Source organism: Mus caroli, chromosome 15 (genome assembly GCF_900094665.2).
Source record: "Mus caroli chromosome 15, CAROLI_EIJ_v1.1, whole genome shotgun sequence".
Taxonomy (NCBI): domain Eukaryota; kingdom Metazoa; phylum Chordata; class Mammalia; order Rodentia; family Muridae; genus Mus; species Mus caroli.
In genome coordinates, this window is record NC_034584.1 from 35,331,030 (window position 1) to 35,348,351 (window position 17,322).

At 37.5% G+C, this 17,322-nt stretch overlaps 1 protein-coding gene across 2 annotated transcripts in view; it reads left to right on the plus strand.

The window, feature by feature from the left end:
• Positions 1-704: 704 nt before the first annotated feature.
• Positions 705-17,322, plus strand: part of Zfpm2 (zinc finger protein, FOG family member 2) — a 437,880-nt gene continuing 421,262 nt past the window's right edge. Inside the window, exon 1 of one of the 2 annotated variants that reach the window (XM_021183128.2) lies at positions 705-1,253. In XM_021183128.2, the coding sequence (XP_021038787.1) occupies positions 1,214-1,253 (40 nt within the window). In that variant the 5' untranslated portion in view covers positions 705-1,213. Of the gene's footprint in view, positions 1,254-10,549; positions 11,910-17,322 lie in introns of those variants that run through there. The other variant, XM_021183129.1, reaches the window with a different exon arrangement.

Consider the following 17,322-nt stretch of genomic DNA (forward strand, 5'->3'; position numbering starts at 1 on the left):
TTACTATTTCAAATGGAAACTCAAGCAAGATGCAGAAAAGCACTTTGAGCGCAGCTCATCACCCGACTCTTGTGGGCCTAGTGGGGGATGGTCCGGGTCCGCAGCAGCCTCCTGGGAACTCTGACAGCGATGAAATGGTCTCCTAAGAGCCCAGGCAGATGAGAGGACTTAACGGGCCCCAAGACACACAGTTGGCATTTGTGATCAGCTGGCTTTCGCAGGGGACTTTGCCAGTGGCCTAACCTTCCTGCCAAGAAACTGTGAGGGCGGAGGGCAGGGGCTCCAGGAGGGGAGCAGTAACTGGAAGCACAAAGTTTATGGAAGGAGACTGAGATTTCTTTGTGCCCTGCTAGATGGGCGAGGCATTAGGGAGGAGAGTTAGAGGGTCCGTTGGAAGAGGCTGTTGGAAGAAGTTGCTGGAAGGGGAGCGGGGGAAGGGTGGCCTGGCAGCTGCCCAGCATTGACGCGGTGACAAATGCAGAAGGTGCCCCCTCCAAACCTCACATCTCCCCCCACCCCATCAACCCCTTCAACTCCCACCCACGCCGCGATCCCCTTGCACTCCACGCGACCAAGGCCAGGCTGTGAGTTTGCATCCGGACTGGCTTTGGATGCAGCCAATCCTCCTTTCGCTGATGGCATAGTCTCCCCTCCCCACAGCCCGGGCGCGCCCCTCCCTCGCGCGCCTCGCCACCTCCCGCAGCAGTGCGAGCGCGGCGCGGCCCGGAGCGGCAGCGGCGGCGCCTGAGTCTCTGCCCGGCAGCCGGGGACACGGAGAGCGAGCGCGCGCCTCCTCCCGCACCCTCCGCCCCTCGCAGCCCGGGTCCCCCTGCGCTCTCTCCTCCCCTCCCTCCTTCTCTTCCTTCTCTTACCCCTCCACCCCCTTCTTCCCCTTTTCTCTCTGCCTGGCCGATCGCTCCTAGATTCCCATCCTCCCCCCCACAGCCCCATCGCTCTATCCGTCGCCCCCTCCCCTCTTCCCTGTCACACTCTCTCTGCCCCTTGCTCGGCCTCTCATTTGCTTGCTCATCTCCAAACGTGGATCCGCCGCTCCCGGAGGAGCCTAGCTCCGGGATCCCGCGCGCACGGAGCACCTGGAGTCCGACCAGCGGCGGCCCGAGCCTGGCCAGAGGCAGAGGCGGCGACAACCCAGGGAACGGTAGCGGGAACCGCGGACACCGCCGGAACCCCAGCGCTAGCGGCCGCGGCCGAAATGTCCCGGCGAAAGCAGAGTAAACCTCGGCAGATCAAACGTAAGTTTGCGCGCGGGACTGGGAGTTGGTGGGATCGGTTCCTGGGAGAGGGGCGCACGCGGAGAGAAAGATGGGAGACGCTCGGGGAGATCCGCTCCTGGTCCTCGAGATTTGTCAAACTTTGCAAGCTATCAGGGAAAACCAGACGGCCGCAGACAGATGCACAGCCAGTTGGAGCGCCGGGCAGCCGCAGCCCAGTGTTTCTCCAGCCTTCGCGCTCCCGGGTTCTTGGTTTTTTCAACTCTGGTTTGCTGCAATCGTCGCCTCTTTTTATGCTGAAACCTAACAGGACAATCCGCTCCCGCAGAGCTTAGTATGATTGTTGTCCTTGTTGTTGTCCTGACGGATGGCCTACCACTCTTGGAAGCGTGTCTTGATAAACCGGGATGAAGTTCTCAGAGCTGGTGGAGGCCACCGGGCTAGGGAGGTAACTTCCCCAGTGCGGTGGAAAATCAGTGTCTGGGGACCCAGTCCTGGGCGGTACCAAACGCTTTGCCAAACCCGAAGTGAAACAAAAAGTAGGTGTAAAAGTTCGCGCCTCTGTTGGAGGCAGCCGCTCACCCCCTCCCTGCCTGCTGCGGTATTGGTCTGCACCCGGGGACTTCGGGTGGGTCCCACTCACGGCGCCTGGACTCTGTCTAGGGCGGGCTTCGGGCTTCAGTTTGCCACTGGTCCAGGAGCGGAGTCCCTGCTGGGAGGGGCCTCCTCTGCTTCTGGGCTCACAGGGTTTGAGTTCAAGGTAGCCCATACTCTGGTGCTGTTCCTAGTTCCTGACCCCTACCCCTGGGTCCCTGGGTGCGGGTCCCTGCGGTGCCAGAGACACCTGCCTGCCAGAAATCCACAATCTCACTAAATTCTTCTAGGCCAACTTTTTTCACCTTAGGAAAATTATTCCTGTGTGTTCGATAGGCCTGCAATATATCTTCAACCCTTTAACCTAAAAAAAAGTTAAAGGCCTTATTAATTTGAAGAAGTGATGATGATAATAATAATAATAACAATAATATTTTATGAGTTCTGTGATGTATTTCTGATTTTCAGTGTTGTTGAGGATCTGGCTTCTCGTTTAAAACTAATTATCATGTAATTTTAGTATATTGCTTTAGTATTACCCTTACCTCATAGGTACCCTACATGCAAGTCAGAATTTCTTTTTGGTGTAGTTTAAAAATAAATCTTATCACACAACTTGTCCTTGAGATTGGGGGCAGGCTATACATAGTTTGCTACAGTTGATTATTCAATATGCATAATATAGTACACTCACACTCCCTGCCTCTCAGATGTAATTCCCTGGCTTTAACTCAGTGGATTTCTGTCCCTGTGTGCCAGTTCTCAGTCTAAACAACTTATTTCAGACCAAGGAGTGGACCTCACTTTTGGCGGAAAGCCTACCTAATCCTGTAGCAACACTGTCCTGGAAGACTTTCACTTTTTGGGTTCTCTGTGCCATCTAATTACTTTCTCCGTTTTGATGCTGAGTTGATGAGAGCCTTTTGTTTACATTTTACAGTTTATTGTACCAAATGATGTTTAGTATAAAAAAGTGGTTAGAAACAGTAAATGCAAATGGTTTTAGTTCATGACTGTCGCCTAGATTGTTAATAAATAATTAATATTAATTGATTGTATGCTACAAAGACCATCTGATTCTACTTGGGAAGACTTTGTTATCTTCTCAATTAGCTACATTCATTTTTTTTTCTCTTCTATGTCCACCTCATATAATTGAAGATTAAAGCATTGGAACTAATTGCTGATGCTACTCTGTGTTATAGGTCGTAAAACATTTTGCTGGCTTATTTGAGTGGTGTGATTTATTAACTACCAAAAATCTGTGAAAGTTGTTTAATTGGGAAATGGGTAAATAAATATATTTTATATATTTGTGTACTTGTTCATAGGGATCATTTTCTGCTGATCTTTTTATCCATATGTAATATCTGTGCATTTTAGGCTTGTCTTGGATTCACTTTGGGATTACAGTGGCAATCTATGCAAATGTGAACTCCTCCTCTCTCCTGCCACTGTTAAGGAAAATGAAAACCAAAAGCTTTTTTAATTGTTAAATGGGAGCAGTACAATCTCCAAGCTTTTGGGGAGGAGATATTTAAATGTGTTTGAGCAGCTCAAAAGTCCCTTTGGCTACACTCTACAGTTCCCTTGTCCCCTTTTGCTTGTCCAGGAAGGAATTGAGGTAGGTTTTTTTTTTTGGAGGAAGAAGTTTTTCTTATACTCAAAGACTTTTCCACGATCCCTCTCTCCCTCCAGTTTAGGATGTGTGTATGAAGTACACTGCTTTCCATTAAAATTAACACAATTTCTTTGGCTATTCTGCATCAATGTTAAGTTTAAGCCATGAGATGAAGATGCTCTGCGAAACAAAAGCATTTCTTGCACTTACGAAAATTACATTTTAAACTTGGAAACATCCAGGTTTTGAAAATAAAGCGTTAGTACTGCTGATAAAAACATACCCAGTTTACAGCAACAACGGCAAGCAAAAGTCAGTTTATACCAGAAACTCTGAGACAGTCAATTTAAAGGACAAAAAGGTTGTTGGGCACAGAGTTTTTTTTTTTTTCTTTTTTCTTTTACTGCATACAGTTCCCTGCTATCTAAAATTGTGATTTATGCAGTATTTTAATATTTTGCTTATTCTTTCCCCTTGGGTGCTCTCCGGGCAGCGATAAAAAGGCGACGCTGAAAGAGCACCATTAATTTGCTATGATGACTGGCCAGATAAGAGGAGATAATGGGAAAGATAAGCGGAGAAGATATACCATCAGAAACCCGATTATTACCATTAAAATTCCAGCCCAGCAATCTGCAGAAGCCTGATAATTCCTTCTCCGTTTCCACCACTTTGGATGATAAGGCAAAAAATAGTCACTCAGTGCTCCTTGATTAGACTGCCTGGATTTTCTGATAATACAGTGATAAATTATGTATTTTGCCCCCATGTTTTGTCCCAAAATTCAGATTTTTTTTCCTATTCCTAGACTATATTTTCTACCTTCCTCTCAGAAGCTTTCTCTCATAAGCTATTATTGTAATCCTGGTTTGATAAAAAGCTGTGATAGGACGGGAGGTGTTTGGTGTGGAAGCCATATCATGCTATCAGCCCATCTCCCCACACAGCTGCTCCCTGCTGTTGTTTTTAGCCTTATCACCTCCTGCCAATATGCCAATAAATTGCCCAGATTGTTCTCCATTCTGGGGCTGCACTGCAAAATTTATGACAGAAATGATGATTTTTTTTCTTTTACCAATGCATCCCTTTATGGGTAGTAAATGTGTTGTGTGTGCAGTTTTATTGTTATTTTCTTCTTCAAGCTGTTGTCTCTAGTAATGTGCTTACTGTCCTGCCTGTCTCCAACTTCAGTGGTAAAGATGAACATCACATTTATATTCATGCATATATGTGTATATGTGTGTATATATATGTGTGTGTGTATATATACGTATATGTATATATATATATATATATATATATATATATATTTCCATTATCTGCTCCTTGGTAGCTAATACAGAGGTTGAAAAGAGGAGAAGGAAACTCAAATACTTAGAAAACAAAAACAAAATTAAGAAAAGACACTCTTCTTTATACCACTGTAGTTTTATAAAACTTTTTGGACGGCTTAGATTTTTCAAGCCAGGAGGACATAAATGCTCAGTCCAGATATGCTCAGGTACCCAATAATTTGTAATGAAGCAGAAAGAAAGGCTGAATTAAGAGGCAGGATACTTTTCTCTCTAAAAGTGAACTCCTATAGTAGGAGCTAACAGGTAGGCTGAAAATGAAATGCCTACGTTAAGAATAATATTGTAACAGTTATTTAAAGGGTTTGCAAAGTTGGATGCTGGGCACAGTGGATAAATATTTTTTTTGATATTTGAGATATTCTTCGACCAATTTTAGGTAGTATGAGTCTCCAGGCAGCACATCAGAATTTTAATGGAATATGCTATTTTTGAAAAAGTAGGTAATATCAATGCTTTATTTCTAAAATAATCACTGTTTTAATATTAGAATGCTATGCATTAAATTATTATATAATATTTGTCATTGAAAAACACTAGATGAACCTCTTAGAAATTTGGAGCTATGGCATGTGAAGAAGTGAGTACAATTGTTTTCCACTGTTCTACTGTAGGATCGTCAGTGTTTCTTCTAGTATTGTTCAGACCATAATTATCTACATTCTCAACATTATTATGGGAAAGGGTTTGGAGACTGCTATGTACCTTTCAAATACACTGATCAATCTCACACATTGTTGGAAGTCTTCTTTTCTACATGCCAAATATGAAGTCAGGTTTAGTTGGAAATAAATCACTCATTTTTAAAAATTTGAAGATAATTAAATGTGGCATTAAATATAGTGCTTACTATTTTGTTTATAATGTTCCTTATGTAAGGAATTTAACTACATTGTCTGAGAAGCACTTTTTACATCAGCTCTTAAGTAAAGGAACACATACTCACACACACACAGACACACACACACAGACACACACACGTAATATAGTATATTAGTGTTTTGCCAATAAAAACTCACAGTTTGTAAGATAAATTTAATTTATTTTTGTATTTGCAATAATATTAATTTATGTAAAATTTCAGAAAAAATACAGGAATAATAAATCAGTAGACTTAAAATTGACCAACTTTAAGATGGCAACTTAATACTGATATTTAAGATTTAAAGCAAATATTACAAATTATATATATAAAAGATCATTCATCATGCATCAGATTTTAAAGGTACAATAAAATCAACAGTGCAAGTATAATCAACCCAGCAGTTTTATTTCTGGATGCTGCAAACTGTTCAGGGCCAAAATTAGGCATTGGGACTTGTGGTTACTAGAACTACTCTTTCATTTCTACTTTTGATAACTTTCAGAGTAATTAATTTGTAAACCTTGCTTTCAAAAGAATCATCGGGGTTTAATATTATGCGGAACAGTATTTTAAAATAAGCAAGCGATTTCAATTTAATTTGAGAGTTTAAGAATGATAAAGTTGCATTTGTTCAGTCAGAAGTGTTTAAGCATTTCTGAACTTCTGAAGGGGCCATTTGTTTATGCAACCAGTGCCCATATGGAAATAAAATATGACTCTTGCATCTTTGAAAATTAAAATCTTACTTACTGAGTTTCAGAACTGTAGACATAGACAAATAGTATATGACTCTCCATGTGTTACACAAGGTGGTACCACTAAAATATAACGGCACAAACCATGCATGTGTAGAAAATTTGCTCCTGATCTTACATCCTTTTAACTTAAAATTTTGTTACAAGCTAAGGGTTAATGCAAAGATGTATACATTGTTTTACTCTCATGTAAGTGAAGAATAAATAAATATCTATCAATAACTAAAACTGTCTAGAGAATGTCCATCTCTCAATATCCACTACTTGTATGCATTAAGTCAACTTTCTATGTGAGGTATGGTGTTCTATCCTGGTTTTGAGCTGCTTATACTAGGTGAGGACTCTAAGGCACAGTCTCCTGTCCTTTAGATAGTTTACAAAAGTGAACTGAAACTTTATTTAAACTTTAATTTGTCTCTTTAGTTATTGCCACTGGAAAAAGTTGCCACACAATATTGAATTTAATATATTAGCGAAAGTGAGTTGTTTTGGGGCTAGATATGTGGATTTCTCATAATAGTAATTTTGTTCTTCTGTATAAGGAAGGCCAGTCAACAATGGATTGGCATTTTTATTTGAATCACTCTCTTATTTTCAAGTGGAAATTTACTCAAAAAAATCATAAAACCAGCAAATTAATTGCATAATTATTTTTTTTATTTTGTGATTCTGTGATTTGTTTTTAAGATTCAAGCAAATACATCCTTGAATGAACTTTCCTTTAAAATATTCTTTTTTGTCATACCATTTATGGAAGCTTTGGGTGTTAGCTTAAATGGTATGAAAAAATTAAACATTGGATTGAAATGGAGATAAATAATTTTAACATCTGTTTCCTTTTAAAATATGTTTTTTGGTCACTTAACAGTGTAAATAGACTTGTAAACTTTGGAATTAATAGACTGCAAGGTATATTCCTTTGGACAGATTGCTGCTTTCTCAATTCCATAGGGCCAGTATGACATTTCAAACACGCCTGATGTTTTTGAAATCCAGACTAATTCAAAGCCTGCCACTGTGTAAAATTATCACTTCATTCTCTCAGTAATAAAGAATAGCAGAAGTCGGTGACTTCGGTAGCCAGAGCATGTCTTTCCACCATAGATTAAGTAGTAAGTATGTATCACTCAACAGGCTTGTATGTTTAAATCTGAAATGTAATTAATTTAATAATCTCAGATATAGCAATATTTGGCATTCTGGAAAGAACACACTCTTTAAAGGTATTAGCATAAAGATAGCACATTTGTTTATTATGCTTCCAAATCAGGTCCTAGTATCTCTGCCACAGGTAACAATTGACTTTTCAGGCTTCAAGTTAATAGCCTTGTCTCTTGCTTGTAGAGATCAATATTAGTATTAATTAATCACCATTATCGGCACTAGGATCTGGTTCTATTTGTTGTTACATCAGCAAAATATCAATATAGAAAGTGGACTCTCTGATCGTCATGGCAACTTCATCTCTTGGGTCAAAGAAAGTTTATCTTATCAGTGCATAGAGAGTGGCAAACTGTTTAGGGATCTAGTTTGAACTCTAAGAACATTGATTTAGTTTTTGTTTGCTAGTAGAGGCTGAATTCCAATCACAAGGAATAGGTAAGATTTAAATATTAATGCCTAGAGGCTTGCCTGAGAGGGTGTTGCACCACCACTGCCAGCCTGTCTGCTTGAGGTAACAAAAGGTAGAGGCTTGTCTAGTCAGAATTATTTAAAGCTTTAGCAATATGTGTCTTTGAGAAGTACTTTTTAAATGAATATATGGCAATTATTAGGCAGGATGAGTTTGGGTCAAGATTTCCTATGTGAAAATGAAAGACAATTACTGTAGCCTCTTCAACCCTTCCTCTCTGCTCTTAATATGATGCCCACCACATCACAACAGTATCATCAAGAGCAGCTTTCCCTCACAACTAGCATAAGATAGTATGTCCTGGCTCTAATGCAGGAGAGATTTGCTGTGGGTTTTCAAATCAGAGGAAGGGATTTATCTGGGAATATTTTTAATATTAGCAAATATTTATTCTTAATAAAGGAAGGTCTGAACAGTGAGCCGAAAAGATTAGTGTCCTTAAAAAATTAGTGAACCATGGGTCCCTAAAACTATGAAATAAAATGCATGCTATCTTACTAAGAATATTAAAATATGTCAATTATTTACAATGAAAATTTTGAAAAAAATCTGGCCATTGTTAATTTTTGTGATTTATGTGTTAAAGAAAAGGGAATTCAGTGAAGAGACCTTAGCTTTTGAAGCAGTCCCTAGGATGCTCAAAACTATTAAGATTATGGGCACAACATTAGCTTACATCTGAGAATGTAGGAAAATTTTATACAAATCTTATGACCGTGGAAAATATAAAAACAAACCTTTAGGGCCTAATAGCTACAAACTTTACCACAGTATCAATCCTTCCAGGCATTGCTCTCATAAAACTTAAAATCCACACTCTTTTAATAGCTTACAAGGTAATATTAGTTTTATTTAATATTCTGATAATATCCTATATATATAAAGCAAACAATGTCATTACTAGCATAATGTTTAATATAAAATAATGCTTTATTTCATCTGATCTGTTGCCACCAACTACTTACTTCTATGCTTATTTTTATTTACTTGTGAATATGTTCCCTCTTTAAACTGCTAGAGGATGTTGAATGATTTTAACTTGTTTGCATAAACAGGATTTTGCACGTGATAATGTGAGATTTACCATTGACAACATCATTTGTAATGTAAGGGCAATTGTAAATATATGTACATATGTGTGTACATACACATACATATATTTGCATAAGCATATATGTGCAATCTTAATAGTCCATACAAAGCTGTAACAATTACCTAGCTTTTAGAAGCTATAATTTAATTTTTAAATGAATAATAAAATGAATCTTAACTTGGCTTCTATTAGATAGACCAGCATCACTTACCTGATATATTTTTTATAAGTTCTTTTGAAGATATAGATTAATTTACATTTGAAAACTTTTTTTGCATCTCTTTTTGAGAGTAAACGTTTTTGCTTCTTAATATTGATATAATATCATACATGAGAGACTTTATAAACATAAATTAATTGACATATTTTCAGCAGTAATTATCTCTAAAATTATTTTATTTGTCACTTAATTTGGAAAAGTCTTTAAACCTGAATGAAGAATGGGCTACATAATTCAGGGTTGGAAGCTAATATTTATGCTTTATCTCCTATTATTCTGAAACTTCTATCTTTTCATTTTCATATTTAATGCTATTTAGTGACATGTTTTTGGTGGGGGATGCATATTTGTTTTGCTGAGGCAGTGCTCTGAAATTATTGGAGCCTGTACGGACCTCGAGAATTGAAAATTAAAAATACTTAAGTGACAAATATTCAATTTGAAAGAGCACTCAACCCCTCTACAAGTATATATGTGTGTGTGTGTGTGTGTGTGTGTATGTATGTATAGCCACTAAGATAACTAAGTTTCAGGAACTATCAGGATATCAACTAAATATTGATTGTAAATAATCATTTGTTACCATCAGTATAGGCCATGTTCTCCTTGCTTACTAGATTTGCTTACCTAATTAGGAAAGTGGCTTTACGCCTAATGATATAATTCAATTAAAATATATTATTCATAGATAACTCATGAAACTTGTGACACAGATCAGTCATGTTTGGATGTGAGATCTCATCCAGGACCTCACACAGGCTACCTAAGTGCTTTGTATTCAGTGCCATGTTGTAGATTGATTTTACCACATCTGTCATGCAAGAGTCACTTTAACCATGTCTTTTGAAGTTCGTACAATGTTGCAGAAGGAATTCTTTTCAGATTTCAAGTGGGAATTTGTTTCTTTTTTTTTTCAGGTAATAAATCCAAAACGTAAAAATGCTTTATATAATAAGACTTCTTGCTTGCTGAGTTCTTAGAAAGAAATCCAGTCAGGAAGGCAAGATGGCTCAAATTGTTTGCCAGCATGCCTGAAGGCTGGAGTTTGATCTCTGGAACACACACACACAGTGGAAGGAGAGGACCAACTTCTGCAAGTTGTCTTCTGACATCCATACATGTCTCTTCACTAAATAAATAAATAAATAAATAAATAAATAAATAAATAAATAATTTTTTTAAAAGTCCAAAGGCACTTGCAATTAAGGAAAACATATAATTTAAGAACATACGAATTTAGCGGGGCTTGTTTGATATGATATTATTTCTGAAGGTGCAAAATCTTTTCATGGTGTATAATTTTGTCCTTTGCAAATACACCATACACTACTTCATAGGACTACTCATAACTGCATGATTAAGATATATGGTTAGGTGACTAAATTCTGTAGATCAATTTTATACTATTTTAAAATGCTTCTGAACGTAGATTATTGCTCAGTGAATAGATAAGCAAGGGACAAATGGCCGACATTGATTATTGATGGAAATCTTGGTTTTTATCATAAAAAATTTTGTTTTGAGTTCTAAGAAATAACTGAAAAGTTTAAGTAGTGGCTCCCCCAAAAGAAAAGAAGAAAAGGTTAGTAAGAAGATAGTAGATAGTGTGGATGTAGTAAGAAGACACATGCTAAGTCACAGGCTTAGCTCCACAAAATAGATGCATGTTTTATTCTCCTCACTTTGGAGCAGCAATTATGACACAGGTCTTTACTTTGAATTCTGCACTTCAAAGTGCTAAACTGTTGTGATTTTACCTTACTTAAGTAGTTTATGTATGGGACTAAATTCTGTGGCAGGCCATTTCATGGTAGATCAGCTAACAAAGGTTTAGCAATAGCACTGAAGGTTGGAACATGCTCCCCCCGCCCCCGCCTCGAGGACACTGTCAATACAAGCGCATGCAAAGGCTCTAAATGTTTGGAATTTATTTTTCTTTGTTTAGGACAACAGTGCAATCATGACTTGGTGTTGTAATCATCTGTCAGTTCTTAGAGTGACATTTTCCAGTTCTCATTTTGATAGCCTATCTGCTTACTTCATAAAAAAAAAGCAGTCCGTTTTCCTGTGGTGGTTCTCTTATACGTAAGTATGCTCGTACATTTTGGAAATATCGGGTCTCCCACAGACAAGTACAGACTCCGTGTGTAGGGAAGACTAGCCAGCAGAGGACTTGTGTTCATCTGAAATATGCAAGGGTTCATTTGCAAATATATTACGCTGGCGCTAAAAATACCACCCGCCCCTTAGCATTGTGCATCTCGGACAAACAGGCGCATATTGTGTCATGAAGTTGCTTAAGCTTCTGAAGTCAGGGCTACAACTGGGTCAGATGATAAGATGAGCACAACAGAGGAACGACGAGAGCGTCTGATAAAACCTGATTGATTGATGTCTGGCTTCCCCACCATCACAGGCAGTTGACAGTTAGTTTGGGATCAGATGATTTGGCTTTTGCGATAGAAGATGAGGCCCAGTGGGCTGGCCTGAAGGACAAAAAGGTCGCTTCCTGCACCGTGTCAAGTAATGTCGAGCTCCCACAAGGTGGGACAATATTAATATTTCATTCTTCTCCTTTGAGGTCTAGCTCTTAATATTTGACAATCTGTTTAAAGGCATAGAGATTCAGTCTACCTACAGACATGAGTGACTATTTCCTTCTTCCATGAGATGGGATATTTTTATATAGTTCCTATTCTTAAGGATAAGGGCATATGTTTATTTGGTGTGTCACAGCTCATGTGCTTTGCAATAGTTAATATTTTATATATTTCATTCGATTTTAATTTTAGTTAAAGCGTTATAAAATATGGTGCTTAAATTGGTTAAATTTAATATTTGAATTATTGCTGGATAAATACGGGTTTCTTAGGAGAAAAACAACTGTCTAAGCTAACCTACATATTGAACTTTGTCTACGTGCTTCCTATTATTTGTTGTGTGAAGCTGAAGTTAAAAATATCCTGCTACCAACACAGAGTTTGAAGGAACCTTAGTTGGCACAATAGAATAGCATTGAATATAGGCTCATAGTTAATGACTGTGATGTATTTTCAGGACGTTAGTCCTCTTGATAATAGGATTATTAAAATATTAACTTGTATTTTAATCATATAAATGCATTCCTGACATGTATGAGAATCATTTACAAAATATACAGATTGTGGGTTCCTGCATTGTTCTGTAGTCTTTAATTCTAGAACTTGGGTGAGTTTGAAAGCAAGCAGTAAGGTTATATTTATTGGAAAGAAGGAAGGGAAGAGGGTTGAATAGAGTGGGAGGAGGCAAGAAGGAAGGGAGAGAGTTATAATAGTTAATTCTAGGAAAAAAAATGTTTTCCAGGGTTAGGCATGAATGTTGAAGCATGTTTTAGAACTGGAATTTCCACTGCTGGGATGTAAATTTCATGAAGGGAAGATTGCTACATGGTAGAAATCCTCTACCATGTACTGCTTTGTCGTCTGATATTTTAGGGTTGGTTTCCAAAGGACAACCGGTTCCCAGATAATACAGGAGAATTAAGAGCAGGATGATGGAGTTAAGATGGTGATGGATTGACAATAGGACTTGTGGGAAAAACATAAAATTGCTTCTGCCCAAACCTGAATGGGTCCTCACTACACCTCCCCAGACTGATTCCCCTGCCAGTCCTGGTTAGCATATCTCCTAAAAAGTTTCTATCAGAAAATGGCCTGTTTTCTTCTAAATACAGTTATGTGAAACAAAACAACCTATGTGTCTATACCTACATACATATATACATGCACACACACATATTAAGTTCACACATAGAGCTCATTAATGTATTGTTACATGCAGAGATAGGAAAGGTAAAGGACTCAGAGGGACATGTAAAAACTTTTCAAACAATGATTCAAGAAAAAGAAGCACACCTTTAGTGATTTTACTGTGATGATCGCCTTGCTGGTAGATGTCTTATGATAGTGGTCCTTTTTGGCAGCTATTAAGAGCAAGTGTGTTTACTCCTTTAGGGAAAGGAGAATGGAAGTAGATTGTCTTAGCTTGATCTCTATACCAGTTGCTGATGCATTTCTCAGTTATATAGTTACAATGATACTGCATTCGAGGCAGTACCATTGTTTTTCTGTGTGCACACATTTCTTATAGATTTCCTGTCTTTACTTTCCTTATTATTTTTTCTTTTGATATTCTATCTTGTTATATAATACAAACTTTATACGTGTATAATATATATTACATATAATGTATAGCATGCATGATTTCAAATTTGTATTTAAAAATAATTATTTATACTTTAAAAACTCAAGTTGGCAAAAAGATAACTATTGCATCATTCTATATGACAGTTCAAAAGCGGATTGTAAATGATGCTGGGAAAAGTATTAAACTCTAGTGGTGCAGTTATCAGATGCCATAAAAATACAATGTATTGCTTGTGTATTTGTGTTGACAAATGTTGAAACAAAACTACTATGTAAGATTTGCATAAAAGTATGATACAAAATTACGCATATACTAAAGTGTATCTAAATATATTGAGTATTCAGTAAAAATTTGAAATATAGGACTATGATACTGCTTCTAAAAATTGCCATCAGCTGTCATTAGCTGGAGAGCTGGGCTTCAAAGCTTGCCTAGAGTGAAAATTCATGATTCATCCTACAGCTTTAGGAGGGCCTTCTGAGGAAAAGTTGGGGAGTTTTGATGCAATGATTAGATATTTACTTTGTTGTTTCTTGGTCTTCGTCAATTTTTAAGAAAGAACAGAGATATTTAGATATGGAATATCTTCAAGTCAGATCTCAGGAAATCTGTTTTCTTTAAATACTGATCAGCTCTAGAGTCTTTTTACTGGGAAATAATCTAGATATTGTGGGGGAACAAAACAGTACATTGTTCTTATTGTCTGAAAAAAATAATTGCTATTAAACATTAAATAAAGGGTTCTTTGCCTGGGACCCATAGGTTTTAAAGAGTCTCTGAGGACTTTCCAAACATTTTATAAAACTTTTTATATTCAAGAATTTTCCAAGGAGAACTTTCTTGGGTTTTAAAACATCACATCCACTCTAAATTGTGTGTACTATCTATGCTATCAGCTTTTGCAGTCTTATGGCAATCTTATGGAGGAGAGACAATTTTACCTTAAATGCCAAAATGATTATTAAAAAATCTTTAATAATACCACCTTGCTGCTTTAAGCCTTCCAGCGTCCTCTGAAAGTTCTATCACCAGAGGAACATGAAGAATCACTATTCTTCCCAGCATCTCTATAAGCAACATCACCATATTACACCTTATGGGTCTTCTGCTCCTTGAGTCTTCCAAGATACCTCTGTTGGATTATTCCTCCCTTAGATTTCCATATCTGGTTTATCATATGCCTCTCATATCATGAGTATGATCTTTTAGAATATGATCTTTTGTATCCTTTAATGTTTTTTTTTCTCTAAATAACCATCAGGCCCATTACTTTACTGTATTTTTACTGCATACACACACACACACACACACACACACATGCACAAGTTTTTATCCAGGATATATTATAGCGTTAGTTAATTTTTAGTCACAATTATTTACCTTTATTTTTATGACAAGTACTCAAGACAAGGAGGAAGAGTTAATATTGGCTCACAGCTTGTGGATCCCATGAAAGCAGGAGCATCAGGCAGCTGGTCACGCTGCATCCACAATCTGGAAGCAGAGTTGAAGCAAAAAGCTCAGATCGCTTTTTGTTTTGTTGAGTCTGGAATTAAAAATGGGTTGATATTGCTCACAGTCAAGGTGAATCTCTCCTTTGTTAAATTTTTATGTAAACACCCTCACAGACCCACCAAGAAGTGTTTCATAATGACTCTAACTCCAGTCAAGCTGTTCATGAAGATTAACAAACGTTATATCTTGGAAAAATCAATACATTGACCAAAAGCAAAAATCATATTGCAGAACATGGTATTGTCAAAATTTATTGGGCATCTGATGTAAACGGAAAAGAATACAGCTGGAGAGCTGGCTTATGTTTCAAAGAACTTTCTATGCATGCTAGGAACTTTGGCCTCATCATTGCCGTACTTGATGGCCACTGCAAACTGTTAAATAAGTCTGATTATCATGTATTGAGTTTGCTTGGCAATCTCATCACCTCACCAAATTATCATTTCTAAAGAGTATGGAGCAAGGGGCTTGTGAGTTGACAGTAAGCTTCAGTTAACTTCCATTTTGTTAAATTTTAACAATTATTGTTATCTCAAATTCAACTTTAGACCTTTTGTGCTATGGCCTAACTTTTACACTCAGACTTAATAACCACACCATAGCTGATGTCTACAATAATCACCCTGCATTCAGTAGTTTGATATGAATATTTTATTGCGGCTAGCACAACACACGCAAAAACAGATGAACAGAGTGGTATCTTTTTAATTGAATCTGTTTGTGCTTAACTCATGAGATTGTCTTTGCTAGTAGCTTCCCGTTCGTTTATATGCATTAGCCTAGTTTTTATAACCAACTATGGGGGACACATTTTCAGTAGCAAATGGGCCGATTGCTAGATAATGGGATTTCCAGTTGTTACACCTTCAATGGAACATGATAGGGAATTCCATAGCAATGAAAATTGTGCATACGCTCTCAGAACCAGAAATTCCATATATTTTACTGATACCCACACATGTGTGCTTGTTGTTACCTCATGGTCTATTACAGTTCAAAATTAAAAATCATCTAAATAACCATTAATAGCAGATAGACTGAATAAAATTAAGCTTTGCCTTGCTCATGAACTATAAAACATCAAAGATTTGTTTCTGTGATAATATGGCAATCTATCAAAGATAAATAAAATAAAAAAAGAAAAATATTTGTATTGGAAAAAAGCATGAGCAGATAGGCTAGTACATATTTCTCTTTTATGAAAAGTTTCTGTAAAAAAATGTGAAAAAGATCGATGTTTATCTCTTAAGAATCAGAGTATGAGTATGAAAAAGCACATAATTTTCCTTTTCACCAGAGGTGTTAATGCTTAGTTTTAAGTTTCTTATAGTTTCATATGGTTACAGATTGATATCCATAAGAAAGGCAAGGAGCACATATTGCCACACCTTTAGACATGATGCTGTTAATTCCTTGCAGTGGAGTTGAGAATATCAATTTCTTGGGGAAGAAACTAAGTATCTATTGCCAGGACAACTTGTGACTCATCTCCTTGGCTGTGTAGTTGTGAGGATAGAAAGGCTGCCCAGTGTTGGAAAGAATGAGAGGAAATAACTGATTAAAAAGAAATCAAGCTCTATCTAATTCCAACAATAGCATAGGGAGGAAGAAACAGCCGTAATGATAATTTTAGTCTTGTCTTTACTAAGCTTCCATTGGAATATAACAAAAGTAGGCCCTCAAGTGGAGATTAAATTCTCTTTTACTTTAGAAAAGGAAATAACACATTAAAAAGATTTGAAATATATTCCCCTTAAATGTATAGTATTTCTCTCCTCCCAGCATAGGTCATGGTCATGTAATTAACCTCATATTAATAGTATATGATCGTTAGGTTTTTAGATAAAACATCTTAAAATTCCCATGTAGTAATCTAGGCCCTATTTCACAAAGAGAAGTTCATTTCCATTATGTTGCTTTACTGACTTCAGAATTTTGTTCTGCTTCTTTCCAAATCATTATTCTTTCTCCAAATCTAGTATTTTCCTGCCAAGTGATTTCATGATGCTTTTCATTTTAATCCATATGTTTATAAACAGATTATTTTAAAAAGGTTGGTTGAAACTGGTTCCAGGCCAAACATTTTAAGTGTGGTGCTCTTTTTAAAAAATTATTTTAAATTTGCACCTTAGAATGGATTTTGTATCCTTCTCATGAGTTCTGGTGGGCAGTGCCAGCAGCAGAAGCAGGAAATGAGTTGGGCATGGCCTGGGTGGGGCATGACTTGGGCGGGGCATGACTTGGGCGGGGCATGGCC